Source organism: Xiphophorus maculatus, chromosome 1, assembly GCF_002775205.1.
Source record: "Xiphophorus maculatus strain JP 163 A chromosome 1, X_maculatus-5.0-male, whole genome shotgun sequence".
In the NCBI taxonomy this organism is placed as follows: Eukaryota; Metazoa; Chordata; class Actinopteri; order Cyprinodontiformes; family Poeciliidae; genus Xiphophorus; species Xiphophorus maculatus.
This window is the reverse complement of record NC_036443.1, coordinates 14,650,977-14,678,205: the sequence shown is the minus strand read 5'-3', so window position 1 is coordinate 14,678,205 and position 27,229 is coordinate 14,650,977. Positions and strand designations below refer to the sequence as shown.

The 27,229-nt window shown below is 38.9% G+C and overlaps 1 protein-coding gene across 3 annotated transcripts in view; it reads right to left on the bottom strand.

Annotated features, from left to right (window-relative positions):
- Positions 1–680: 680 nt before the first annotated feature.
- LOC102235040 (adenylate cyclase type 6-like) overlaps positions 681–27,229 on the bottom strand; it is a 44,346-nt gene continuing 17,797 nt past the window's right edge. For all 3 annotated transcript variants that reach the window (XM_023339952.1, XM_023339962.1, XM_014469648.2), the window contains 21 exons: positions 19,509–19,658; positions 19,027–19,148; positions 16,483–16,594; positions 14,878–15,005; positions 14,617–14,775; positions 14,385–14,526; positions 14,132–14,260; positions 12,864–12,892; positions 11,261–11,408; positions 11,062–11,159; positions 10,841–10,928; positions 10,592–10,708; positions 7,567–7,716; positions 7,268–7,443; positions 7,036–7,068; positions 6,925–6,954; positions 6,514–6,646; positions 5,978–6,241; positions 5,618–5,822; positions 5,344–5,468; positions 681–2,310 (listed from right to left, as the gene is read on the bottom strand). In XM_023339952.1, coding sequence (XP_023195720.1) covers positions 2,182–2,310; positions 5,344–5,468; positions 5,618–5,822; positions 5,978–6,241; positions 6,514–6,646; positions 6,925–6,954; positions 7,036–7,068; positions 7,268–7,443; positions 7,567–7,716; positions 10,592–10,708; positions 10,841–10,928; positions 11,062–11,159; positions 11,261–11,408; positions 12,864–12,892; positions 14,132–14,260; positions 14,385–14,526; positions 14,617–14,775; positions 14,878–15,005; positions 16,483–16,594; positions 19,027–19,148; positions 19,509–19,658 — 2,667 coding nt within the window. In that variant the 3' untranslated portion in view covers positions 681–2,181. The remainder of the gene's footprint in view (positions 2,311–5,343; positions 5,469–5,617; positions 5,823–5,977; positions 6,242–6,513; positions 6,647–6,924; positions 6,955–7,035; positions 7,069–7,267; positions 7,444–7,566; positions 7,717–10,591; positions 10,709–10,840; positions 10,929–11,061; positions 11,160–11,260; positions 11,409–12,863; positions 12,893–14,131; positions 14,261–14,384; positions 14,527–14,616; positions 14,776–14,877; positions 15,006–16,482; positions 16,595–19,026; positions 19,149–19,508; positions 19,659–27,229) is intronic.

Sequence of the window (27,229 nt, the reverse complement as noted above, 5' to 3'; positions counted from 1 at the left end):
GTTTCCAACTTTCATATTTGATGGACTGCTAGCATCGCAGCCAACGGTCTGCTAATATTTGGCAAGGCTGCCAAAGTAATCTGAAAGTTTTGGCCTGAAGGAGGTCCGTCTGGGAGTGTAGTTTGTTAAAGGGGTCAGTACAGCCAATGAACTGAGAAAAAGGCATATCTTAAGCCAATTAAAACAGCGTACAGCAACTTTTAAAAACACAGCAGTATGCACACAGGCATCATTTAATGAGGGGCACTTGTTAAATTTATTATGTAATAGTACTTCTGCTACTCCCACTACTGTCTTAGTAAATTATATTCAGACTGAAATAGTTAAAATAGACTTAACACAATTTTAACAAATGATATTGATAAAATTGATTAACTTGCCCCCAATAATCAGGATACTAACTTTGAACGTTGCTATATGAGCACTGAGTAGTAATTAAAAGACCATCAACACTTTGATCAAGTTAAAAATAATGTTACATTTATTTGATAGTTGCAGAAATAGTTAACCAAATAGCTAGCTAGTCTCATTTTTCCAACTTGAATGTATTTTAAGGCATCATACACATCTTTACCAATAGTGCTTATTATTACTTGGAAAGATGCATTATGTAAAACATTTGCTCTTTTTCTTCTTTGTTGTTCTTCGTACGTGCAACAACAAAACCATATGAGGCAAGGCAATGGAAAAAAGCTATTTATTGATTTCTTATTCTAGGAAAATCCAACTCTATCTGTAGTTGCACTAATTGAAGATGAGACAGTGTTTACTTGGGTTTTCATAAGGACAGCGAGCAACGAGTGACTGTTTTGCGGCGTTTTGGTGCCAAGACAGAAACAGAAGCACATCAACAGAGTATAAAGCTTTTTTAAAATAGAAAATATTCCATCTAAACTGTTGGGCTTCTAGTATGGGGATTTGAATAACCAGAATGTATTTTTTTAATCACCTCGCAGTAGATACAAATTTTAATTTTTGCATACATTCATTTGATTAATGTTTCAAACAACACTTCTTTCATGGGTGCTTATACTAGAAATTAGTGTCAAATACTGCTGTGTAAGGTTGTGAATATTGGGCCATGAAGAATGCAAACATTAGTGCTGAATAATATCAAGGCAATATAGAGCAGAAGGAGAATTTCTGCATAAAAATAATCCTGAAGCTGTCAGCAAGTCAGCTTACTTTTAACACAGTTCCAACTAAACCACGCTTATTTCATTTGGAATGAAATCAGTTAATAAATCACAGCCCAGTAAAGGCGCAGAGGGACATGATAATCTTCAAAAGATCAATCTTGACACAAACAATCAGGAATGGACACTCAACTGTAGTGAATAACATAAAACATGATTTGCAGAAAACAGTTTGGCAAGAAAGCATTGTCGTACAGTATCTTAGAAATCTCACAGTGAAAAGTTTTCTGTCTGCCCCTCAACAGAGCGAGCTTCAGAGCTCACACCAGCACACGCAGGACGCAGACACAACTGTAGAAAAATGGTTTATAGTTGGTATACAATCATTCTTCAGGTCAAACCGTTCTTCTGTTTCCTACATCTTCTTCCGGGGACACAAGGGCCCGGCGCTCAGCCGCGTGTTTGAGTGGACCATAAACTAATTGCAGGTTGGAGGGAACAAAGAAAGCCCTGATTAGAAACAGAAAGGTCAGAGCAAAGGTTGCTGTCGTTGCCGTTTTCCTTCTGCGTATCTGTGAGTGTGCGCTCTCCTTTGTTAAAAACAGTTCAGAGAAGTTACCGTGGCCTTCGCTCTCTGAAAAAGAGGAACAATATAGCTTATATAGTTTATTATAGTGTTGAACGGAATCGTCATTTATTTGTTCTTTGGTTATTCTTCTCCTTCATGTTGTCCTTGCATAATTTTCTTCTAAGAAAGATTGCTTAGTTTCTCACAAAAATAAATAATGACTCCAGATGGTATACTTTTACTATTGCTCATAAACACAAGCGTCGCTGCTTCCTTCCTAAGGCCACTGGGATTCATCATTTATCGGGCAGCTCGCGACAAGCCTTCAATCTGAGAATGTGACAAGAAACGGACTCATCTCTCCGACAACCACATCTTGTCCCCGGCACCCATCGCTGAGCCGAACGCTCAGTCTCTCTGCAGTCCTTGCCGTTTCAGCGCAGTGGGAGTCACCGTGTGGTCAGGCTGCCTCTGTCGTTAACTACCCGGCGGGCCACTGGTGAGGAAGTAGGTGGTCATCTCCCCCTTCCCTTTCACCTTGACAAGACCTCGACAGTCCAGCTGGTATCCGTTGTTGGCCAGCACATGGTACAAGTCGGTGGTCACCTTGGAGAAGACATGGGTATGAGCATGTGAGATGTTTAATCAGTCTGGTGGGTAAAAAAAACAATCAGTGTATTTTCACAGAAGTATCAACCTCTTGAACATTTCCTATTTTGTCATGTTACGACTATAAAACTTGAATGAATATTTTAAACAAGACTTCATATTCCTTTTGCCCCTCCATCTCTGCAGATCCTCTCGAGTTTCTTGACTCGCTCTCTGATTATCACTCTTCCAGCACAACCTGCCCAATGTGCCCATGTCCAGTCCTCGAGAGCTATTATCCTGCAACTTTTAGATGCTTTACTTATCCAAAAATCCTGAATCAAATGAATGACGGCCTCTGCAGAGCTGAATATGGTTCTGATGAGGAAATTCAGCTATTTGATTAAGGTGTGTGTGGAGAAGGGATAAGCTTGTGGTTAGTCCATGCTTGAATGACAAACTGAAAAGCTCTATGTTAGATTTTAAAACTTTTGCCTATTGTTTCAGACCCTAACTTTGCTTTAAACATCTCCATAACTTTATCTCTGACCTACTGTGTTCCTTGGTTTCCATGAGGCTCCTTTTTCTTTCATGTTCTCACAATCTCTGAGGCCTTCAGAGAATGGCTGAGATTAAATCGCATGCAGCTGGTCTCAATTTACTAATTAGGTAACCTTTGAAGGCAGTTACTTGAAATCGATTTTATGAACAGTAACCCTTTTTAGATTTTTAATTTGAAAACATTTTGAAACCCATGAGTCATTTCTCTTTCCTTTCACATCACTTTGTGCTGGCCTTTCGCATAAGACACAAGTAAAAAGCACCTGAAGTTTGTGGTGGAAACGCTACACAATGTGGAAAGTACATACTTTTCACTGCACTGTAAATTATATTATGCACTGATATTTCAAAATGCATTATATTTGTTCAATTATGAATCATTATGCTCAATTACAATTACAGTGACACTTTTTATTCAATAAAATGAAATAATTGGATTTCCAATGTTTTTGAGCTATTTCAAATCACCTAGTAGATGATTTTTAATTAAATTACCAGGAAATAGCAATAAATATATATTTTTTAAATTTTTATTTTACAAACTGAAAATGTTCATTTTGTTTTTTTTAGATGCCTTTTGCTTATTTGGTAGTGAAATTAAAATGGTCAAACATTTGGAGCTGCAGTAACACAAACTGTCCTACGGGGTGCAGCAGTGCTCTTCTTTATCTTCCCTATCCCCCCTAAGCCCTTAGCTCTGCATGTGCATTAAACATTTGAAGATATGCTTTAACATCTGCTAAATGTTTATGATTATGACGTTGACCCATGGCAGCAGCTTTGTCTCCAGGGGAAATTTAAATTTAGCTTTCTGCCTGATCCCAAAGGGACATTCATCAAGGAGCATATCTGCTGGAACACAACATGTCTGGCAGTAACTGAGATTCTTGCAAGATGACACCTCTGCAAATGCATAACATTTTTTAGTGATTATTGTGATTTGCTTCGCGTTGTTTGCACTGAGCATAAACTATATTAACTCTATGGGCAAGTCTGAGTTTGTGGGGGAAAAAAAGCAAAAAAAAAAGAATTATATGTCATTTCATAATGATTTACATATGAATGGACACAAGTGACCCACATTTGTGTAGGAGCAGAGCCTTCATGACTAATTTTCTAAGAATCTGCCAGAGGTGTGGACCTGAATCGCATAACACGAATTTAATGACTTTAGACACAGCTTTGTGAAGTCAGGAAAGTGCTTGAAACTTAAATCTGGATTTAAAACAACAAGGACAAAAGAAGAAAAAATAGTCTTTTGGCTAATTCTAACATAAATGTTAATTAAAGTGCATTGGTGCCCCCAAATAAATTACATTTCAACTTTAAACAAATTGCTTCTGACTTCACTTTAGCTTATTAATATTTACTGTGTGATTCTAGATCTTTTTCATCGATTTTGTTGCTTTTTGGGCAAATAAACCCATTAGGAGACCTTTTGGGAAAGCATTTATTGTTACACTAAGTTAAGTTTGGTTTATGATGTTTTGAAGTTCCTGACTAAACTCCACTCCCAAAAACTGCATGATGACGATGTCCAATGTGACACAACCACATTTGCAAGACAGTTTTTTGAAAATAGTCACACATTTTCATTGGAGCCATTTAACATCCTTTCTGCTTCCAGCCTCTTTGTGTTTTGTGCCCTGCTGCATCAGCTGTGCTCACACACAGCTTTCAATGCAGGACACTAAAACACAGTTCAGTTCTTGAACTAGAATAGCTGCTTTTTTCGTTTCAAGTTTTGTACACACACAATAAAATCGAGCTGCACAGGAATATTAATAGCTAAACTATCAATGAGCCATATCAAAACAGAGAATAAACATGCTAAGATTAGCCCAGTACTGCAGGAACAAGATGCAAAGAATAACATTTTTTTTGTTGTTGCTGTGGTTGTTGTTTAAAACCTCAAGCCTCAAGAAATGATAGAATACGAGCAGATCCATTTTGTAATTTTTAGTTTATGTGTACTCGGAACAACTCTGCAACTCTGCAGTTCATACAGATACAGAGATCAGTAGACAATTTGGGTAAAAGCATCTTTTCTAGTGGTTCATAATCATGTGGCAGAGTAGGAAGCTGGAATAGAACCCACAACTTTCCAACAGCAACAACGACTACACCAACTCTACATGGCAACCTTTTTACTGCGTTATCCTGTGTAGGAGCAGCATGCTGACGCCGTCCTAAAGAAATGTCAGTGGGTACAAAATAGCAAAAATCGCCATAAAAAGAATCTGAGAAAAAACTTCATGGTCCTGAATCCAATACTGACACAATGTAGCATTGTCTTTTTTAACTTCACTCTGAAACTTTTACTAGATTTTCTTTTCTTTCTTATCTCACCAAAACGTTTTTTTTATGTGTTTTGATTCTTTGTTATTTTTACAACTAAAAACAATTTCAACTAAAATGATAAAAGTGCTGTGACATACAAGTAAAAACTTTGGAGCAGTTTCTGAACACAATCAACTGCAAACGACGTACCTGTATGTAGTCCGGTACTCCAGTGCTGTCCATTCGGCTGGCCACATTAACTGTGTTTCCCCAGATGTCATACTGGGGTTTCCTGGCGCCAATCACCCCTGCCACAACAGGCCCCATGTTCAACCCTGAGAACGAATCATGCTGCAAGTAAGTTACATTATTAAAAAATATAACAATGCAGCTTGTAATTAACTTATTTTAAGTCTTCTGTGTCTGATTAAATATAAAGAGGGTTTAGGTTTCAGGAGCATCTTCGTCTAGCTTCCAAGCGTACCAATCTTCATCTGGAAGTTGTTGAAGGAATGCTCATTGATGTACTTCATCTGCTCTCGAAGCCTCATGGCGTAATCAGCCAGAGCCAGGATGTGTGAGCGGCCCTCTCTGTCGTAGGTGGTGTCGTTGAGGCCCGAAGCTGCCATGTAGGTGGAGCCGATTGTTTTGATTTTCTCCAGCTGACGGAACCGCTCCTCACTGATTATCTGGAGATGAATGGTAAAGCACAAATTAGGAGAGGGAACCGGAGCTGTTGGTTAAAAAACCCCAAAGTGTTCACCTCTAACAGGATGTAACTTATTTTTCCTGTATTATTTTATTTGCACCAAAACTTTGGTGGGCTTGGCGGTGCATATTTTACCTCGTCAAAGTCGGCGATGATTTCGTTAAGCAGTCTGAGGCACTCGACCCCCTCATTGTTTGCCTCCAGCTCCACGTAAAACTCGGAGAAGTTGCTGATAGAGGCGAACATGACAGCGACGCACTCACACGACTGGTAGTACAGCTCGTCATTTCGCCGCTCCATCGCAAGAAAGTGGGCGGCCACGTCTTTGGGCAGGATGTTGTGCAGCAGGCGACGGTTGTAGGCCTGTAACTCCTCCATTTCCTCCTTCTCCTCCGTGGCCTGAGGAGACACGGAGGGAGTTACACTAACAGGATACTCAAATTCTGAAGATTTATTTGTTTTGCTTTGATTGTTCATGACATTTAAGCATACTACAGCAGGTCAGGTGGAAATTCGTGGTGAACTGACATTTGTCCTGGCTTCTCTAGTTTCAGTTCTCGTGAATATTAACAAACACACGATGCTCTTTGTGCTACATATCGGCAAAACATAATTGACTTTTGCAAACTTTAAACACTTCTGCTTTCAGTGTAAAAGTGAAACTTATTTACCTGCAACTTCCAGAGGAAGTCGAGACGTGCGGTGGACTCCACCTGCTGGCCGTGCAAATAGAGAGCCAGAACAAAAACCAGCAGGATTATGGGGGTCATGACCCTGAGGGGCACTTTGGTCATAACCCCCAGGCTGAAAAAAAAAATACAATTATTAGTTATTTTAATACCTTTGAATAAAAGCAGATATCTACAATGCCATTCAAAACTTTGCATACACCCATCATGGGCATGAATGTTCTAGTAATATTCTGATGCAATATTATTGTAACAATTCCCTCCAAAAATGGCAGTCATACATTTAGTGAGTATATGTAAACACAGCAAGATCTCCCTGTTTTCAGAGGAAAGTAGGGACTTATGTAAACTTCTGATTTGCACTGTGGATATATCATGAATAAAGCTTCTTACCACTGTTCTGCGGTTTCACTGAAACCAGACCTAAGAAAAAGAAAGAGAGTCAGCCCTGAAAACACATGAACCCACTTAAATAAAATGGAGCAAACATAAAAACCATCTTACTGTTGCAGGGAATCATTAACAGGTGGTAATTGCCTGTGGTAAAAATGAGAACATATTCAGAAATAGGACATAACATTCAAAAATAGGACTACTACGTTTTAAACCTTTTTTTTTAAGAAAAAAAGGAAGTAGGTCGAATCTAAGCTAAACTGCAGTCCGGTGACACGTAAGTTTAACCGGTCAAGTTGAAAGTTAGTTTGTAGTCAGCTCAGGACCCTGGCAGCAGACTTACAGATTGTTGGCAATGACCAGCAGGTCAGCGTTGTCAAACAGGGTCACCTGAGGCCACTCCACCAGCAGGAGGAAAACGAGATAGATGAGCAGCATCAGAGCCAGCTTCCCGATGCTGCTGATGTGCAGGAACACGGAGCAGGCCAGCAGGGTCAGCAGTACGCTGTAGCTGAAATACTGCAGCACACAAGCCAGCAAAAGAAAAAAGGAGCAGGAGAAGGATTTAAGCTGGATGTTTGGACAGTTTTTACGTGGAACACCAAACATTCACCCAGAGAATGAAATAGAAACAGCACCAACCTCAGGTAAATGGCAGGGCATCACCTGACTGGAGCACAGAGTCAGGCCATCCTCTGCTGTCCTGGTGAGGTTGTGCAGCAGGCACAGAGTCACTGTTGTGTTCAGTTCCCGTCCTACACAGTCGTACAGTTTCTCTCTGCTGCAGGTAAACTGGAAAGGGAAGACGAAATTTGATCTTAAATGGAGCAGGATGAACAACCGGATGTGCCACCTTTTGGCAGATAAGTCAGCAAAACAAACAAATGATCCACCCTCAACATGTAATATAAATGTATTGAAGTAACTACAATATTAGGAAAATTGCTTTGAAGTTATATCTGTGGGGGCCCAAACTCATTGAACAGAAGTAGAGCTAAAGCCTCTGCAGTGAATAAAACATCATGGTAAAGCGTTTGCTTTCAATGGCGTTTGGAGGAGGGCTTCTGTTTAAGTGTCTATAGTTGTCCTAAGAGTTTCTCAGCATTTTATTTTTTATATAACATCTCTATGGCAACGTGGCAATAAGGTTGCTGCCAAACAACCTTGTGATGAAAACTGAAACGGTTTGTTCCTTTAATGTTATTTAGCTACTTGACAGAGAGTAAATGTTTGTTGATTAATAATAAATTAGATTTTTATTTTATTGATATTTCTTAATAATAAATCAGTCTTGTGTTTCATTTTAATGCTGAAGTGATTGTTAAGTGGATGTTTTATTTCTTCATATTAATCTAGATAAATGTAGTTTCCCTTGATTGCAAGACTACAGATGATTGCTCTTCTTTTGTTATTTAGTAAAGTTGGTTATATAATAAACTGTTTTTTTAAAATCTTATTTTCCTAATCTTTAACAACAAAAGAAAAGGCCAGACTCATGCTTACTGGAAGATTCAATTTTGCTCATTATTCCAATTTTGTTTGAAAAATATGACAATTATATTAAGAATCATTTACATGAGTATAAAAAGTAACCCACTAGAGACATCTGATTTTACAAATGGAGAAAAACTTGAAAAACTCCATAGTGATGATAAATGTGGGACAGAAATATTACATTAAAATGAGAAAAGACTCAATTATCCCTTGTGTTGCAGGTGGGGGTTAAATGGGGATCTGTGTTAAATGTGGAAGGGCTTTGTGGTTTTGGGGTTGACAATAGGAGCGTCTCCTTTGTGAGCATGAAAAGACAACAGACATGATCTAACAAGCTGGAAATAAAACAGAGTGATAGGTCTGTCTGGTGTGGACGCCAGTCAAAACCGCCCTAAATACATCTGACAGAGTATAAAGTTGATAAGAAAATCTTTATCTAAGCTCACCCTCTTATGTGTCTGTAAACTATAATAAATGTGACAATAAATGCAAGAGTAAAAACAGTTTAGGGAAGCTTTATTATTGACACTAATACGTAACTGATTTATTTCTGAATACAGCGCTAGCGTTTCTTTCTTTTCTTTTGGTATTTCATGTATTGGTGAAGACTCTGATTCTAGTAGGTGTTGCTGTTTTCTGTATTTTTTTCCCCCCATTTCCTGTTTTATTTTAAAATCTGTCTTTTTTTTCCGTGTTCTGTTTACTGCTTGATTTCTTCTTACTCCTGTTTCTGACTGTTTGTCTTCTTTTGGTTTGATATTTCGAGTCATTCTCATGTTGGATTCTTGCAGCCAATTAACAACAGTCTGCTTCATGTTCACTTATCATGTTACCACCATAGAGTAAATATTTTAATTCTGCACTGTGTCAGATCCTTCTGTCATCAATCTGCTCTGTACCAGTTTCACTCCTGATATGTTTAGTTCTGAGAGTTTTAGTTCTTTTGTTCCTTTTTAAAAAAAAATCAGTTTGGACCTTTGAGCATCTCCAACATTTTGTTTCTTCTACCTGACTGCCTGCATTTTGGTCGATTCACAATCATCGATTTTGACGTCACCAGACGCAGTTTTCAAAATCCTCTGAAAATATGCTGACATTACAATGGCATCAGAAATGTCAGAAAATTCAAGCTTTTGGCTACATTTTAGAACAAAGTGAGCTATCTAATGATAGTGTACCTGCTGCAAATGAAAATATATTCAATAAGCTCTGCCATAGCATTTTTTGGGAGATCTTCAGGAATTTTCCATACAATATATTGTATTTACATGTTACAGAAATGCTTGCATAACTATTTTAAACACATCTGTGGTATCTGTGCGCTAATCTGATAATTTATTAAATAACATGCCAATACATTACTAGTACAGTGTTAAGGTACTAGCATAGAACTGCTACAGTACTAACAGAAATACAGCTTATTTCCTTTTGTGGTTATTTTGAACTTCAATTTCAATACTACTGGAAAGTCTCTTCCTTCAATTCTTCATTTAGGTCTCAAAATAATTTTATTTAGATAAAGTTAAGATGGGAATCAGCACTCAGTATACTCAGTTTACACTCTACATTTTCACCCATTTACCTGCAAGGTTCTTGTCTCATTGTGTTTGCTTAGAATTACTGATGACGATTATGAAATTACATCCTGGTGAGAAGCAAAGCAACAATGACCTCAACTCATTTATTCTCATTAGTGAATATTAAAGCTGTAATTTAATAGGTTTAGAGAATTATGGTGTCACAAAAATATTCAAAATGATTTTGGGGGGCTGAACGTTGTTTCTAGTCTTAGTTTAGGGAGTGCTACGATTTTAAAGAACCATAATGACAAGGAATATTTGCCAGAGAAAGTCCCTGAAAAACCCCTGGCCCAATTTAAAGATCCTGGTTACAGTGGCGTATTATGATTAGAAACAGATGCCTGTAATTACAGGCCCCCTTAGGCAAATTGATCTAGTTTGTAGTCTGAATAGTTCTGAATTTCTTCTACTGTCTAGGAAATCGGATTAGAAACATATGTAAGAAAATGTCTGACAGTTTAAAGGAAGATCAGACACATACAAAAGCCACAAGGCCCCTTGTTTACAGTGTGGGCTATGTTTAAATAACATATTTATGCAAAACAACAGTTTCATTACTCAAAAGCAACTCAACAGACATCCCTGATGCCTACCATATTAGCGAAAGAAGAGATGAAGAGAAGAAGGATGGTGAAGATGCCCACCAGCGTACTGTTTGCCCGAGACTGGATTATTTTCTTGGTGAGTGTCTGGAAGGCAGCTGGGAAGCGCTTCGATATAAAGCGAGGAGAAGATCAGATAAGCGAAAGTTAATATTATGAGTGATGCCAGCTGAAGACATGTAATAAGCACTCTTATCTGGAGCTAGTGAAGAAGAAGTGGGGAAGGGCTTTGTTTCCTACTTTGAGGCAGGAATAGATGGCACAGATGAAAAGGATGTTGGCGAGGATGATGAAGATGCTAATGTAAAGACCGAGCATAAGTGTTGTTCTGTGGAAGATAAAAAAGCAAGCTCATTAGGACGTACAGCTCTCATTAACCCCTCGTAAGCTAATCAAGAACACATTTCCTGTCCACAATTTGGTATAACTTGGAAGTGCAGTTTGTCAAAGAGAGAACTTACTTTGGGAAAATTATCATCTGAATAAAACAGATGCAGAAGAAGACAAGCAGAGTGCATCCCACGTAACCGCCCAGACGATCATCCACCTTTTTGGAGTACTGTGGTTAAAAAGAAAGAAAGAAACAGATAAAAACTTAGCTACTTTCCAACCCAATTCTTTTAGAAATAATGAAAACGTTTTATAGCAGAAAACACCAACCTTTTTCTCTAGGTCGGGTGCCTGAAATGTGAGCAGAAACTTCTTGACGTGGTCTTTCCTCAGCTGGTCGATGCTGCGTGCATCGATGGCTCGTGCAAGAAAATCATCCACCTCATCCTCAGAGTTCTGGTTTTCCTGACTGCAGCGGCTATAAAACAAATAATGTGGCATGAACCAATCTATTAGCTTATCTACACAGTTTAGCTTTCAGCTAACTTTGGTTAATCAACTAAACGTTAATATTTAGGAAACATTAACAACTATTTAAGCCAAATGACAGTTTTCTCAATATTTCTTATCCTGACATTCCAAGCCATGATTGAATCTTCCTTTTTATGTGTCCTGGCTTGAGCTGCTTTGAACTCTTTTGCCTGATAAACAACATATCATCATGGAAAGTTATTATTACTATACTTGCAGGAAGAAACCTTGAGATTGGCTAAATTTCTGTCTGATTTGGTGTGAGAGGAAGTTTAAGTCCTGGTGGCGCGCGATCTTCAGTACGTTACTCTCAAAGAGCTCCTGTCCAACAAAGGGGCTGAGTTGAGGTTGTGATAAATGTTTACATCCTAAGGTAATTTGTCTAATTTCAGTGAAGCTCTGCTGGACTTCCAGCTTTTCACGTTCTGGACTTTATCGTGTCAGTTGTTTTGTTTAAGCCTTCGTTAACTGTTTTAGGGGATACATTTGGTGCCCAGGTTGAAACGGAAATTAAGAAACTACAGACATCTAAATCTTGAGCAAAAGAGTCAGCCTGTTCTACCAGGAGAAGTGCTGTAAGTCAGGGAAAAGATTATGAAAGAGACGTCTATCTGCAGCTATACAGCCGATCTCATGTGCTGAAGATGGCAGAACATGTTCGACCCAAACCATCATTTTGTATTTGTTCTGAACGGAGACTGATGTGAACGCTGACAGTGTGGTGGTCTGCAGCTTTCTGCCGTCTCCCATCCTAATCTTCACTCTTTGTAAGGGAAAAGGTTTTAAAGCTCTTTTAAATTTCCTCTATTACTCTAGGTGGAAAGAACTGGAACAATGTTCTTTCTGTTAATTAGTTTAATGCTTCACAAGAAATGATGTGGAGTATATTTTTTCTTGACCTTCTGATAGTTATTTGAATATTTTTAGGTTTCTGATCAGTTTAATTCTTATAAAAAAGTTTTCGTCTATTTTGTTGTACATGGCAATTTATCTCTTTGTTTTTGCAACTTTGCATTCTTAATGCTTCTTCAAAAACTCTAAGAAATGTAAGAAATCAGCTCTTCTAGTCGACCTATGAGGCGGATTTGATTTAAATAACCAGTGAAACTGTCGGCTTATGAAAAATAAAGTCCTTTAGAGGGGCTGATAGTCGCGACAAATGCATCAGTAGTTCAGAGTTTAGTCTATGTTTGCATCTGAGAAAATGTGTTTGTGGGAGGATTGACCTGTGTTATGACAGGCAGGAAGAACCAGATCCAGTATGGTATTAGTGCTGCGCTGGATCTGACTAAATAAAACTAACAGTAGGCTCCCGAGTGAAAGATCTACACTGACAGTCTGCCAGAAAACCTCTTATAATAAATGCTGCCCTAGCAACAAAAACCGGGAATAAAATACTCACTTTTCTTTGCTGGACGCTGCGTCAATGCCCTGAGAAAAAATTAAAATACAGAGCATAAATAAGAAAGAAAGAAAAAAAGTCTCAAAATAGAGAAGGAGCAACAGTAAAAGTGAAAAACAGACAGTCTCAGACATCTGCACAGTTAATCCCTGTGAGCGAGTTTGATGTTTTAATTAATGCTCAGAGGCTTCAAATTACACCCTCTTTGCCCCAAGGGCTCAAACCCTCTGAGATAGAAAGGACAGAGGAGGAGGACAGAGAAAGAATGCAGGAATAAAAAGGAAATGAGACTTCAAGATTAAGGAGAGGGTGAGGGAGAAATGGTGAAGAACCAGGAAGCTCCCCTGGAGATCTATTGTGATTTCTGTTTTCTTTTCTGAAATTTCCAGTGGCTCTTTCATGTCGGCACAGAAAGCCTTCAAATTTTTCTCACTTTTTTTATCCTAAATTTTATTTACAGAGTCTCGTTCAAATATTATAGTTTTAATGAACATATTAGCTTTGACCACGTTAAAATAATCAGTGAACATTAGAGGGACATATTGTTAGTGATTGTGATTTGTTTCATCAACTTAAATAATAATAAAACACATAAAGAAAACACTTAATGTTCCTGAAATGTGGAATCTTTTTTCCAGTATTTGATTATTACACTGCATCTTTATGAAATAAAATGAATATATTTTCAATTATAACAGAACACTTTCAAGTAATAATTTTGTGATTCGTTGTTATTTAATGGATTGGCACTTTTTGACTCCCATGGGAAAGGACATTTTTGCCCAAATATGGTCACTCCAGGTGAGGCAGTACTTCTTTACTTCAATGTAGCTGAATCAGATTACTGTTTAGTGTTTATGGCATTCAACAAGGGTGAAGCTAGTCAGAAATGTCACCAACATAGCATTTTACATAAGTGAAATGTATATATACTGTAAGTACATAAGTTTGCAGTGAAATAACAAACAGCAAACTTGCTTGTTTCTTTCAGTCAACAATGTTTCTACCTTGGAGCAACATTCACCGGCTCTGTCAACTTGCAGGGTGGGCTGACACTGTTCCTAATAAACAACAGACTCAGCTCCATAATCTGTCTTCTTTGGTAGATGCCATCACTGCATTAATCTTCTTATAACATAAGCAACACAACTCAAACACAGCTCCATTTCTTCCCAAACCGGCCCACAGTACAGTAAGTGTGAGATTTTGCTTGCTAATCTATCTCTAAAAAATGATCTAGCATGACAATGTTTTGGAGGGAATCTCACCATCTTCTTGTAGACTTTAGACTCCTTACTTCTGGAGAAAGCTCTATCAGACACCCAATGGGGCATCAGGCCCTCTGCAGAATTTGCACGCGTTCGTTGGATTTTGGCCATCATGGCTTTCTCGTCTTTCTGAAAGAAAAAATAAATAAATGCACTTAAAGCCATGTGACCAAAAGCATTCGGCTGTTTGTGTATGAAATATGTGGCAGTGGTGTGGTATTTTAAGCGGAGCCACGCAGATAAGAGCACTTACTCTTTTCTGGCTGCAGCCAAGCACCAAAAAGGTTTCGATGCTGTTTTCCTTCAGGTAAGCGTTCCTCTCCCCTCCGTATCCTGGTTCTACCTCATAATCCCCATTCAGGTACTGCAAGGTGGCTTTGGTAATGTGGATACGTCTGAGAACACGAGCAATTCAGAAATCAGAATCTGCATGGAGAAAGCGGTCGTCCGTCAGTCAAGCAGCAGGTGGAGCCGGACGTTCTCACCCTGCTTTCCCCCCGGCCTCCATTTGGTTGGCGAGCGTCACGTCATTGGACCAGACGTCAAACTGCCACTTGCGCAGGCCCAGCACCCCACAGTGAACGCGTCCGCTGTGAATGCCCACCCGCATGTTCACATTAACACCTGTCACTTCTCTTACCAGCCTGCAGATGAGAATACACACACTGCTTTTAAAAAAAAGACTTTGACCAACATTTCATGATGGTTTCTGTGTTTCAGTGCGTTAGTGTCCAATGTTCACTCACGAAATGGCTTCAATCATGTCTACTCCCATCTCCACACAGCAGTGGGCATGATCAGCCCGGGGCTCGGGCAGACCCGATACACAGTAGTAACAGTCTCCGAGGATTTTGATGCGCAGGCAGTGGTTCTCCTGTTCAACAAAGGAGCAAAATACAGATTTCACCTACGATGTTGGTTTTTCGTGAGACCTAATGTTCAGCTAGCAGTTCTGTGATTAAAAGCACTTTGGATTTGTTCAGCCTTTTCTTTTGTGTCACACTTGAACGTCTCAGATCGTCACACAAATTTTAATTTCAAAGATAATCTGGAAAAAAAAACATGTTTATTAAGATAAAATGCTATCCAAACCAACATGGCCCTTGTTGGCAAAAAGCAATTGTCTCCTCCTTAAACTCAGGTTGTGCCGCTCTTTGCAGCAGCAGCAACAAGTGTTTTTGATGAGTGCCAGAGTCTTTTACATCACTGCTGCTGAAATTTTATCCATTCTACATTGGAGAATTGTTTTGTACAATGCAGGCTGAACATCAACGGCCTGTTTATCACACCTCGGTCCAATTTAAGTGCAACGCTCCTCTGCTTTCAATTTGGGTTTTTATCGTTTCTGTTTTGAGTCAGTATGAGATCGGATTTCTGGTGCTGCTCACATCATCGTCAAGCCGAAATTGATGACCAGACATTCTCCTCCAGGATTTTCTGATATGCCACATATGGCAGGATGAACACCTTTTGTCTTGGTAGTCTACAGAATATTTTATGTACAGTCTTGTGGATCAAGAAGGAATTTTTTTTTCAGTTTGCATATATTTTTCTGGCATAGCTTTTGTGCTTAGAACTCTACCATAGAGGCATTTTTGTTTACTCTCTATTTTTTAAATCAGTAGCACTGAACATAATTCTGCCAAATAAAGTCTGATGTGCTGTAGATGTTATTTCGGGTTCATTTGTGACCTCATGGATAAGACAGAGATATACTCTTTATGTAATTTTCAAAGGCAACTCTTGGTAAGGTTCACAACGGTTTTATGTTTTCTGGTTCTGTGGATAATGTCTCTCACTGAAGTCCCAAAATTAAAAAAAATGTTTTGTAACTCTTTCCAGACTCATCTGTTGTTGAATTTCTTTATATCTGGGCTTAATGTGTCCCTTTACGGGGTGCTTTTGTCTACTTTATGTTGTCAGAAAAGATTTTGATCTTATAGGTCTGGAAATAATAAAGTTGGTAAAATTGTGAATAATTAGCTTTAATTAATAGCTTAACGGAGGATGATTGCATAGATTGTACATTTATAATTATAAAATGTGTAACTATATGAAAACTACCTCTTGTATTTAGTTGGCTTAACTTTATCAGATATTGAAGTTTTCTGTTTTGTGTAACATTGATGTGTTACACAAAAGAAATTAGATTAAATCTTTAAGGAGACAAAATAGTTTCTCACATAACTGCAGATAAGTCTCTGCGTAATCTAACTAGTGGCGTTTGCAATTTATCAAAGTACATAATGCTATTTTTATCTGTGATACGGCTAAGACTGCAGCTTGCACAGTAGCGCTGGAGTCAGTGGTTCAGAGTTGTGCAGTGAAAGTCGCAGCAGCAGGTGTCTCACCGAGGCCAGCTTGTCGAAACGGGCAAACAGCTCGTTCAGCGTCATGACCAGTTCCTGGGCCGTGCACTGAGACGCCAGGCTGGTGAAGCCCTCGATGTCGGCAAACAGTATGCTGCAGATCATGAGATGTTGGGGTGGAAGTGGTAAGAGGGAGGAAAGGAGAAAGAAAAAAAAGATAATTAGATTAATCAAATACAGAAGGAAAGAGGAAACTGCTCCAAATGCCACTGGAGCAGAGAAGAGACAAAGAGTCGCAGACATTTGTTCAGCCACGGCTCTCATCGTTTAGTCAGATTTAGGTCACAACATCCATCCCTTCCCTCTGAGAACACCTCCACCCCCATCGCCAGGTCTGCTTGACTTTGCTAGTCTAACTTTTAAAAGAAACGAAGCACAAGGATAAACAACAGGATGACCAAAAACGCTGTTCAAGGTGACGCTGTCTGTCCCACGAGGGAATGGGCTTTTCATCTTTTGCACAGCTTCATGTGGGCAGTAATGTCTTACCTCCATATAACAGGTTAAGCTAAACTGTAATATTTTGATATATAAAATTTTTAACTTTTAAGCTCACAACTTTTAAGCTCAGAATATCTCAGAATGCTCTGTTGTGGTTTTTATATTTATATCTTATAATTTTCCCTCACTACTGCACTATGCCTTCCAAAGTATTTATACCCTTTGAAATTTTTTACTTTTTGTCACGTTACATCCACAAGCTTTAATGCATCTTACCGAGATTTTATGTGAAAGAAGAAAATATAATAGTTCACAACTGTAAGTAGGAAGGACAACAGGTTTATGGATTTATTTTACAAATACAGATTTAAAGACTGTGGTTATGTTTACATGTGCAAAATTCCTTAATTGGATGGAAATGTATTCAGGTGAAATAATCAGAATGTATGGTTTATATGGAGTGGTATGTGCAGAGTTGTAACATTTCCCTAAAAAGACAGAAGAAGAAGTGGTACTTCTGTCTGTAATGTACATAAAAAACAGAGTTGTGTCTTTGTTTTGTGTCTTCTAAGGGACAAGAAGGGATTTGCACCAGGTTCTGTTACTTCACTCTCTATTTAAGGTGCAGGCTGTTCGTTTTCAGATCAACAAACCATTTTTTCTTCTCCGACTTATCGCACACACGCACAGTCAAGTCAGACTGCCACATTCAGAACAAGTGTTTACATGCACGCCATTTGGATTGTCAATCGGCATTTTATACCACTTCTCTCATTCAGATTACAAATTCAGTCCAATCGAGCTGAATCTGATCAGAATAGTAATTACATTATGCATTTTTATTCTTATTGGTCATTTATTCTGATTACTTATGTCATCAGAAAAATGTAATGTAAATGTAAATGTGTATGTAAAGTGAGGACAACTTCCTCCCTGAACTGTGTGCTGTGTTCCTATCTTTATGCAGCTGCTTGTTCACCAATGTTTTCCAAACAAATAAATAAGGCTTTCACATTGCTAAATTTATACTGTGATAAAGTCTAGAGTTTTTATTTGCTAAATTAAAACAGGTAAACAGGTGTCATTCTTCTGTTTGCTAGTAGGTTTTGTTGGTCTGTAATATATGACCACAGTAAAATATACTGAGGATTGTGGTTGTAATGTGAACAAAAAACAAAATCCAAGAGCCATTAATACGTTTACAAGTCTTACTAACTCCCACACAATAAACACATTCACAACTGGCCAGTCAGAGGCCAAACCACATTATAATAAAATCATTTTAAGGGTTTTTTTTTTTTCTCATTTGGTTCAGATAAACTTCAGCCTTGGGATTTTTTAGTAACTGAAATGACATGACTCAAAGAACTGTGAGTCAGAGAGCTAATCTACAAAGGGAACAAAACCTAAGAAAACAACCCTGTGAGTCAAAATTGGGTATTATTTCACCTTCAACACTGAACCACTGGTGACTCTTCAGTATTTGCAGAAGTGATATTAGATTTTTAGGCACTGCAGTGATAAAACAAAGAAAGAGATAAACTCCAAACTGAATTAAACTGATTATTTTGTGCACAATTAGTTCAATTTGAGAATTCTGTAAAACATAAAAAATGATAATGAGTAACTTTTATTTGTTTATGTGATTCTGTGCTGAATCCTTCACAAAAAGACCTGAAAATAACTCGACAAAAACTAAGGGTTTTAATCTGGGTTACATCGAGGTAATTGATTGTTCCTGGAACATTTACATCTTAGTAGGGCAGTGGCGAAGCAAAGCATTATGCCACTAAGCGCCGTAAATCAACCTTCCTTATCTGGGTCATCTGCCATAGATTTCTGCAGAAACTGTATATTTCTTGTTCCTCTATTAGTAGTGAGTTCTTCCATTTCAGGATGTGAAAACCATGTGCTAATGGTAATGAGAAAGAGGCACAGGAAACGTCATAATTTACTACTGAAAACATGGTTATGTTAATATCTGTGTCATCAAACCACAATATGCGTAACAGTCACACTCAGGGGAAAAACATCTCATTCAGGTACAAAGTCATCTTAAGTGGTTGTGTCCATTATTGGGCTTACCTCACATTATCGTGTTTCTGGATGTAGATTTTGTGAAACATCATGTCTTCCTTCTTGGCGTTGATATCTGCCTTCATCTCCATTGCAACGTGCCTCGGCAAAACAGATAGCAGCAACCGTTCCTAAACAAGGGAGAGAGAGAGGCAGAGGGAGGAATTTAAAAAAAAGACAGAAAGAAAGAGAGAGAGAAACACACACAGACATATAGAGGACTTTTTAAAGATTATTTTCTACTAAACATACTGAATGTGTTACTGTGTTTTACTGGCATATGCGTGGGAACGTGTTAGTTAACTAGAAAGGAGTGGAGATTTGTGTTTTTGACCTCACAACAACAACAAAAAAAAAGAGAAACAAATCAGTCCGTGACATGGAGACTCAAATTTGTTGCTTATTTGCATATGTGCGATGGGTTTTCCTGGAGGACGATGGCACGGCTGCTCCCTGTCTGACTCTGGGAGGAAGCGCCGGTGTGTGCGTACCTGCTGATGGTTCTCCCTCTGCAGGTGCTGCCTGGCCTGAATATATCCTCTCGTCTCCTGGAAGGTCTGTCTCTGGGAGACCTCAGCGGGATAGTGGGTGCAGATCCCGATGATGTTAGCGCACAGGAAGATCAGAACGTTGGCACATGTCTAAAAACAGAACCAGACGGTGAAGGTGAAAGGGAGTAAGAAAGTCAGGTACATGTCGGTTTTATTAGAGCAGTAAACTCAACTTGACGTGGGTGAGGTCGCGGAGGGAACCTGATAACATTCTGTGTCATAGGAGGGTGAGGAGCCATTAGATGTGATCTGGTTGTAAAGGATGGGCAAATCCTCATAAATGTAAGAGGACATCATATCACTCTGTTCTGAATCACAGACCAAACTACAAACACTTAATGACTTAAACTGTTTTTGAGAATAACTTTAATCTTACGTTGATGGTTAACAACATTGACTGTTTCTTTTCTGTGCAAACGGTTCAAATATTTAGTCATAATTGGGTCAGACGTTTTTTTGCCACCTTGCAAATCTATCTTTATAAATATTACTCAGGTTTTCTGTAAGTCTTCCTACATTTTTCTTCTTTGGATTTTCTCCGTGTAATGTTTCTGATAACAATTCTTGCATATTGTGGAGTGATTGGTTGAAGAACCAAGGTGTAGAAAAGGAAAAGGAGAGATAGACTTAGGGCTGAGAATATTATCGTTTTCTTCTGCTTTCCAATAAAGTTCAAAGATTAATTAATCAGGTCATGTCTGCGCATTTTTTTTCATTTTGTTTTAATTTGCATCTTTCTTTTGTTTCAAGTGATGCTTACATTTTTATTCTTTTGATTTATTTCATGTTTCAATGTCTTTTTTGTGTTATTTTGATGTTTGCACTTCTTCAGTTTCTAAGTATTGTAATCAGCTTGAGATACTCTTCAGAAACCAGAATGGAAAAAAATCATAATAATCCATGCAATTAGCTACTCTGATATTTAGCAGGTGTTTAATATTTTATAAAGTCCATTAAAATCCAAATCATGCATAACTTTGTCATAGATTTTGTAATCAAGGTTTTAATTTAGTTGCAGAAGAATTAATTGTAATTTTCTGAAAAGCAATGAACTCATACTACACATTCTTCTTTTAAATTGTTGTGTTTATACCACAACAGTATGAGTTTACTAAATGTTACCTCCACATAAAGTTTAGGCCTAGTCCATGAACAGCTTCATTTGAACAGTTTCAAAAAGTCAGCTCTTCTTTATGTCTGAAGAAGTTCTGAAACAGGACCGAAGAGATGAATCATCTTTCATTTAAAGTATACAGGTAAAAGCACTTTGGTTTTCACCTAGTTGATACCAAAATACTAGTTTATCTCTCCCAAGCTAATTGGTAATTGTTAAGCTACAACTGAAGAAATTAAAATAAATTATATCTTTATGCCAGGACTTAAGTAATCAAGGGTTACACAATCCAATTCAGCTTTGGGTCACCATTAAGTTTGCTGCTATCTGTCAAAACAACAGTGGCTCATCCTCAAAGATTAGGAACTACATTCCTGAAAGAAATTGGTACTTTAACATCTCAAAACATTCAAGTATTTTAGGAAAGCCTTAAAAATGTCATAATATATTTTGACTACTTGGAGGTGAAATATAAAACAACGGAGGGATAATTGATTTTTGTCCGGTGCAGAATATTTAGGCAAGAATGATAATTTGATCCAGCAATCAATGATTTAGAGAGGTTAAATAAAAAAAAACACAACAACATCCATGTATGTCTACTAATGCGGTGCTTTAGGCAGAGGCTTATGTAGCTGCCACTTACGTGCTGTGAAGTTTGAGAATCCACAATCTGTATGCAATTATCTGTGACTGGAACAGATTAAGCTGAGCAGTATAGTACAGTTGAATTTGTGGGGTCATTGACCTTCAAGGCATTCCTCTCTGCTGCTGCAACCACTGTCTGTTTTTCGGACCCCCCTTGTGGCAAGCCGAGCCTGCGAGTCTTCTTTTATTTTTTTTCTGCTCAGTAGCGTCAGACTGAACATCACGAACTGAGTCCCGAGTGTCCGTACTTCCCCTCCTTCAGAAAATGTTGGAGCATGCGCAGACACACATCTCCTTCATGTTCAGAGACACACTCTGGCCTGGGAAAGTCATTTGACCTCTGACCAGAACACCCGAGTGTTTCCTCCACAGATAATATCATCAATAATGGGGGAAGAAAAAAAAAGTGCAGGCTCAGCGCCCATACAAAAGGCTGATACTGAATCAGGAGTCGTAACAGGCTTTAATATGGAGGCAAGAAGTTGAAAAATCTCTCCTTTGGTACCAGTATGTCTGCAGAGTGCTGGTATGTGGTCAAACCAGTGTCTGTTTGTATGCATGCTTGTAATTTGTGTTCATCAAAAATGATGGCGGCAAAGAGATGTGGAGCAAAAGATAGAGGTGGGTTATCTGTTTGCACACATACGCGGCATATTTTCATGGATGTGTCAGTGCCTTTTTCAAAATCTGAATGATAATTGAATCATAAGGGGTTAAGCTGCTGCGTTTATCATTCGCACGCTGCTGAAATCAGCAAATGAAAGCTGACCCTCTGTAAAAATAAAGCAATGACTTTTTTTTTTCTCCTCACGCTGTCCTGAGACGAGTTTACACTGTATACACCAGAGCTGACCATTTGTTGTCACAACAAGTCAGAGATAATCCAATAACCTATGCTTGAAACAGGACACTGTGACCGCAGCACAGAGGGAGGCAAATTCCACTGGGAGCCTTAGAAAGGACGATCAATTCTGGCCGACTTTTCAGCCTGAAAACAAACGACTGGTCCAGATTGGGGGTTACATCCATAAAGACTTCATCCTCAGATAAGACAGAATCAAATTTCAGATATTTGAAGTAAGAAAAAAAAGCACTTATTTGTTCTATCTATAAAAAGGAAACTCACTTGAGAGCTATTTAAAGGTGAGATGAGTTGGCTTTTAGGGTCCAGGTGTGTGAGCCGAACATCCACTCGTGTTTTTTTTTCCACAACAAGCTTTGTGGTTGTTCCTTTGCACGTAAGATTGAATTTGTTCCACATCGTCACACGCCTTTACTGCTAACCAATTGTCTTTTTAACTCAGTCAGAAGCCCAAGCCTGCTGATTAGCGCTATATCGTGATGTTCTGTGTAGTCAAAGGCGACCTGATACTCCGGTTTCTAACATCTACTTTCACGTTAATACCAAACAGATGGCTGTGAAAAGACCCAGCAAGATAACTTGGTTAGGCGGCCTGTCTGAGAATCAGCGGCACCTGTAGCTCCCACGAATACCCTTACCACTAATACACTTCTTTGCAATAAGACTAGTAAGTAAAATGTCAAAGACGCCTATGGAGATTTCAATCTAATTGATTTATTGATTGGTTTTGGTTGCTGTTTTGAAAAATTAGAAGTTCTTCTTCCTTTAAGAAAAAAACTCTAAAGAAAACACCAAATTGTCACATGATTGCTTGGCATCACAATCTCACTCAATAAGGCATTTTAAGGCTTTTTACTCAGCCAATAAATATGGAGGAAGCTGTGTGTAAGTATGTATGTTCACAACAATGCTGATATAAAGCAAAGGTTTTTCAAAATGATAGGGGTAGTTGAAAACCCAACGACCACTTTAGGTCACATCCGCCCACTGGTCTGCATGAGGAGTCATTGAAAGGAAAGCGAACCATTTGTGGGAGATTTTGGACAGATTTTCTACTATCCATGTTGAAATCAGCTAACACCATCCTTGGTCTCCCCTGAGAATGGGCCTGCGCACCACATTCGATTTTTTGCCTGTCTGTAGCCTGTATATTATTTCGAGGAAAGGAAAGCATGAGGAAAAAGCAATGAGCAATGCTTCTGTTAAAGTCAAGTTTCACGCAGAACCAAACGCACTTATAGGGGATATAAAATAAATCTGGAGCTAAGCATGAAGTGCGTGAAAGCTCTTCAGGACTGGCAGCTCTTTGATTCTGAAGCTTGTTTTGTCTGTTCAAGCATCCGGCCTCGCAAATCCACCCCAGACACGGAGCTGACACTCCGCTTCCTCAACAGAGATGTGGTGCAGAAGACACAGAAGCTGCTTTTCTCTCTCAAAGTGATCCAACTCTCGCAATCTCAATAAAGTAGCACCTCATAGTTGATGATTCCTGAGCATTTATTGTGTAGATTTTTGGCTCTCCGTAGGTTACCCTTGCTCAGCATTTACATTTGCAGAGATCTCTTGGCGGTGGTGCTGAAGGGAATCCAAACATTAGCTTATAAGGTGTGGCTCACAGTAAGGTCTTTATACAGTCTTGCAGAAGGGTAGAATGTTAAAGAACAAATGGAGGAAGAGGATGGAAAAGACCTCACCTTGGCAAACAGACAGAAAATCCACTCTGTCTTTATTAACATCCCACTGGACAAAACCCTCGAACAGTAGTAAAGCTGGAACGTACAAGCCTGCACACTGAGTTACTCATTCATTCAGGGGCAAAAAGAAATGCCAAAGCTGATGTGCTGATCTATATTACATTTCATGAGAGGCCTTTTGTGTTGGTTTGTTCTCATGCAGGTTGAGTGAAGGTGACTGTGGTATCTCAGTGACTCATTTCAACTTCAGAACTGAGTTAAACAGAATAAGTGGAAATGAAAACTAAGAACTGACGTCACACAGTGCTTGGGAAACATCACACAGCATCAACAAACTTCAAGGTGTTTATTTGAGATTTTATGTGATGCACTTCACAAAGTAGAGCAAGATTGTTAGGTGGAAAGACAGGAATAAATATATTTTTTAGAAGTCTACAAATCTGAAAAGTGTGGCATACATTTGTATTCAGTGATTCAGCCCTCTGTAAATCCACCTTTTGCTGTAATAACCCCTGCAACTCTCTGACATGTCCTTTGTTTCTCCAAGCTGTCCACATTTGGAGGGAATAGTTTTTTCTCCAACCATTCTTATTTTCAAAATAGCTCAAGCACAGTCACTGGATGAAGAGCATCAGCAAATATTAATTTTCTGGCTTTACAATTGGTTTTTGATCTGGACTTTAACTAGGCCAAATCAAACCTAAAACATGTTTTGATCTAGACCATAACATTGCAGTCCGGGCAGTTCCCAACTACTTTGTTTTGATCTACGTCACATAAAATCTCCCCCAAAACCTCTTGAGATAACTTGGTGAAACGTGAAAAGGTTTGCAGAGTATGAATACTTTTGTGTATAAAAAGCGTAATATATTTTCTAAAATGTCTCATCCCCATAAGCAATGCAGGAGTCTTTCTAAGCTTAAAAAAGTCAATATATTCTCTGTACTCTGTACTCTAAGCTGGAGCTTAAACTCTGAAAGGCCAGAGTGCTACGTCCCACAAGTCAACACATGGACTCTGGGGACACTGACTGCTGCTGACATGAAGGCGACTCTCCAGCAAATGACCTTTGATAGGCATCTGCAACTTTTTGAATTTATAACAGATGAGAGTCACACAGTGTGGATGAATGCCTAAAAAGATAGCGTGGTAAAAATAGGCAATGGTGAGAGACTTTGTGGCACTAGCTGCTATCACTCTGCGGCTTACAATGATATATAATTAGTGACAGAGAAAAATGCTTTTCCTTATAAAGATGAACGCCGCACTGGGGTGTGGGTGGCTGTCTTTGCCATCTTGGGTCCCCGCCGAATGGAATCGGAGTTTTGTTTTCGTCAGGACTCGGGCCAAACCAAAATTAGTCTCAGGCGACCTGTGAGACGTCAAAGTGATCTCTGCAAAAAACTGAGGCAAATTCCACGAAGCTAATCTGGGCTGAAGACAGGCTGAACATCTGTCTCAAAAATAAACCCTGAAATAATACTAGGATGAGAAATGGCAATTGGTGAAAGCAAAATGTGAGCGATACCTCAGGTTGTCTGGAAAAAGCAACCAAACAGAAGAAAATAGCAGTATTATGTATTTTCTAGGAACAGTTCCATTTTATTGCACAATCAAGTATCTATGTTGCCTTAAGTTGTCATAAAATTGGTGTACTTATCAAACACACCTTAAAAGAAATCCGCCTTGAAATTGGCCTCTGTCTCTTTAAGGAGCTCCTGCTCTTCCCAACACAACATGTCATCACAACAATGCTTTTCTGTTATGCTGTTTCTTGGGACCGTTGGACTAAGAAGTAGTAGCTGTAAGATAAGCAGTTCTGCCAGGTGTTTGCTAATTGCTGCTGCCGCTAGTCGGTAGGAGCTGAGTGGCGGGAGGCGCGGGGGGGGTCTGTTAGGTGGAGGCTTGGCTGGAGACTGCAGCTGCAGGGAGGAGCTTTGTGGAAAAGGTGACAGCAAACATTTCTTTTTCTCCTCTCCAGGGGGTCTTTTTGTGGGCTCTAGTGTCCCTTATATGAAAGTAGGCTGACGGGAAAGGGGAGAAGACATGCGGCAAAAGTCACCGGGTCAAAACCGAATCAAACCTGCGACAGCACCTTCGAGGACTCAAGGCCTCCAAACGTGGGTCGCGCTACCCCCTATGCCACCACAGCACGCCGCCCCTACAGCAAACATTTCTACACCCAGAATGGCTACCAGGGGAGATTCAAGGATTGCTCAAACATGCAGAAGAACCAAAGCAACACTCCAGGAATGTTTTTGATGAGGGAATAATATAATAAAATGACATAATGCTCAAAAAAGTCAATTTTACAAATACAATATTATTTTTCTCTCACTTATTTCTGCCTGTTCCTTCTTGTGGATTGAATGGCTCCTGGTTTTACAGCTTTCTCCTACAAACATTTGACCGCAGCACATTAAGGTAGAAGAGTTAAGGGCACAATCTTAGATAAGGCCCAGATAGTCCAATAAAGTTTTATTTACTCTGTAGTGTTTACTTTAAATAAAAATCATAATATCCCTCTCTATTCTGCTTTTCTCCGTTTACCTTCTTCCTTTTTCAGACAGAATGCATTTGGGCGGCTCTGATTTTACAGCTTCTTCTGGGAACTTTATCTTTATTTACCCTCTGAATGCTGAGAAAAAGGTAATCAAGAGTCCACGAAGCCACAGAGGGTTTCTTGGCTACTAACAGACAACTTAACAAACAAATGTAACACAAAAAGAACTGTGTTTTTGTTGTTGTATTGTTATTTGAAACCTGGAGCAAGGCTGTTTCCCTAAAAAGTGAAGCAGGAAGACTGCATTACTTTGTCTCGTGAATTTTGTTAGTCTCTGGCTTCTCACTGCAGAAAACTAACCAACAGGTTCTGAGCTCAAGGCCTAGCTGCAGGGACATTAATCATTTTGCATTCTTTTTGTTTCCCGTTATTTTATTTTATTTTTTGTCTGAACAACATGTGGAACCTGAGGTTTTGAAGGGAAATTTGAGGTTTGATACTTTGTTTCTGCTTTCAGCAACATCCATTCCGTTTTAATTTTACAGCATAAAATAATGAGAATCAGCTTTAATGCCAAGCTTGTGTTAACAAACAAGCAATTTGACTACAGCTTCGCATGCTTACAGTGTACTGATACTATTGAATAAACCAAACACTTGAACTAAAAAAAGCCCACTGTGGTTTTCTTAACTTCTTGTTACCTTTGTCTCAGTATTCGAAGGGAAATGCTAAATAACAGCTGTTCCCAAGAAATGCTTTCAGTTTTAGTTTTCTGAACCAGTTTGTGGTCTCAAAGGTTTTAAATAAATTACAGTTTCAGCTACAAATATTTACGGGCAT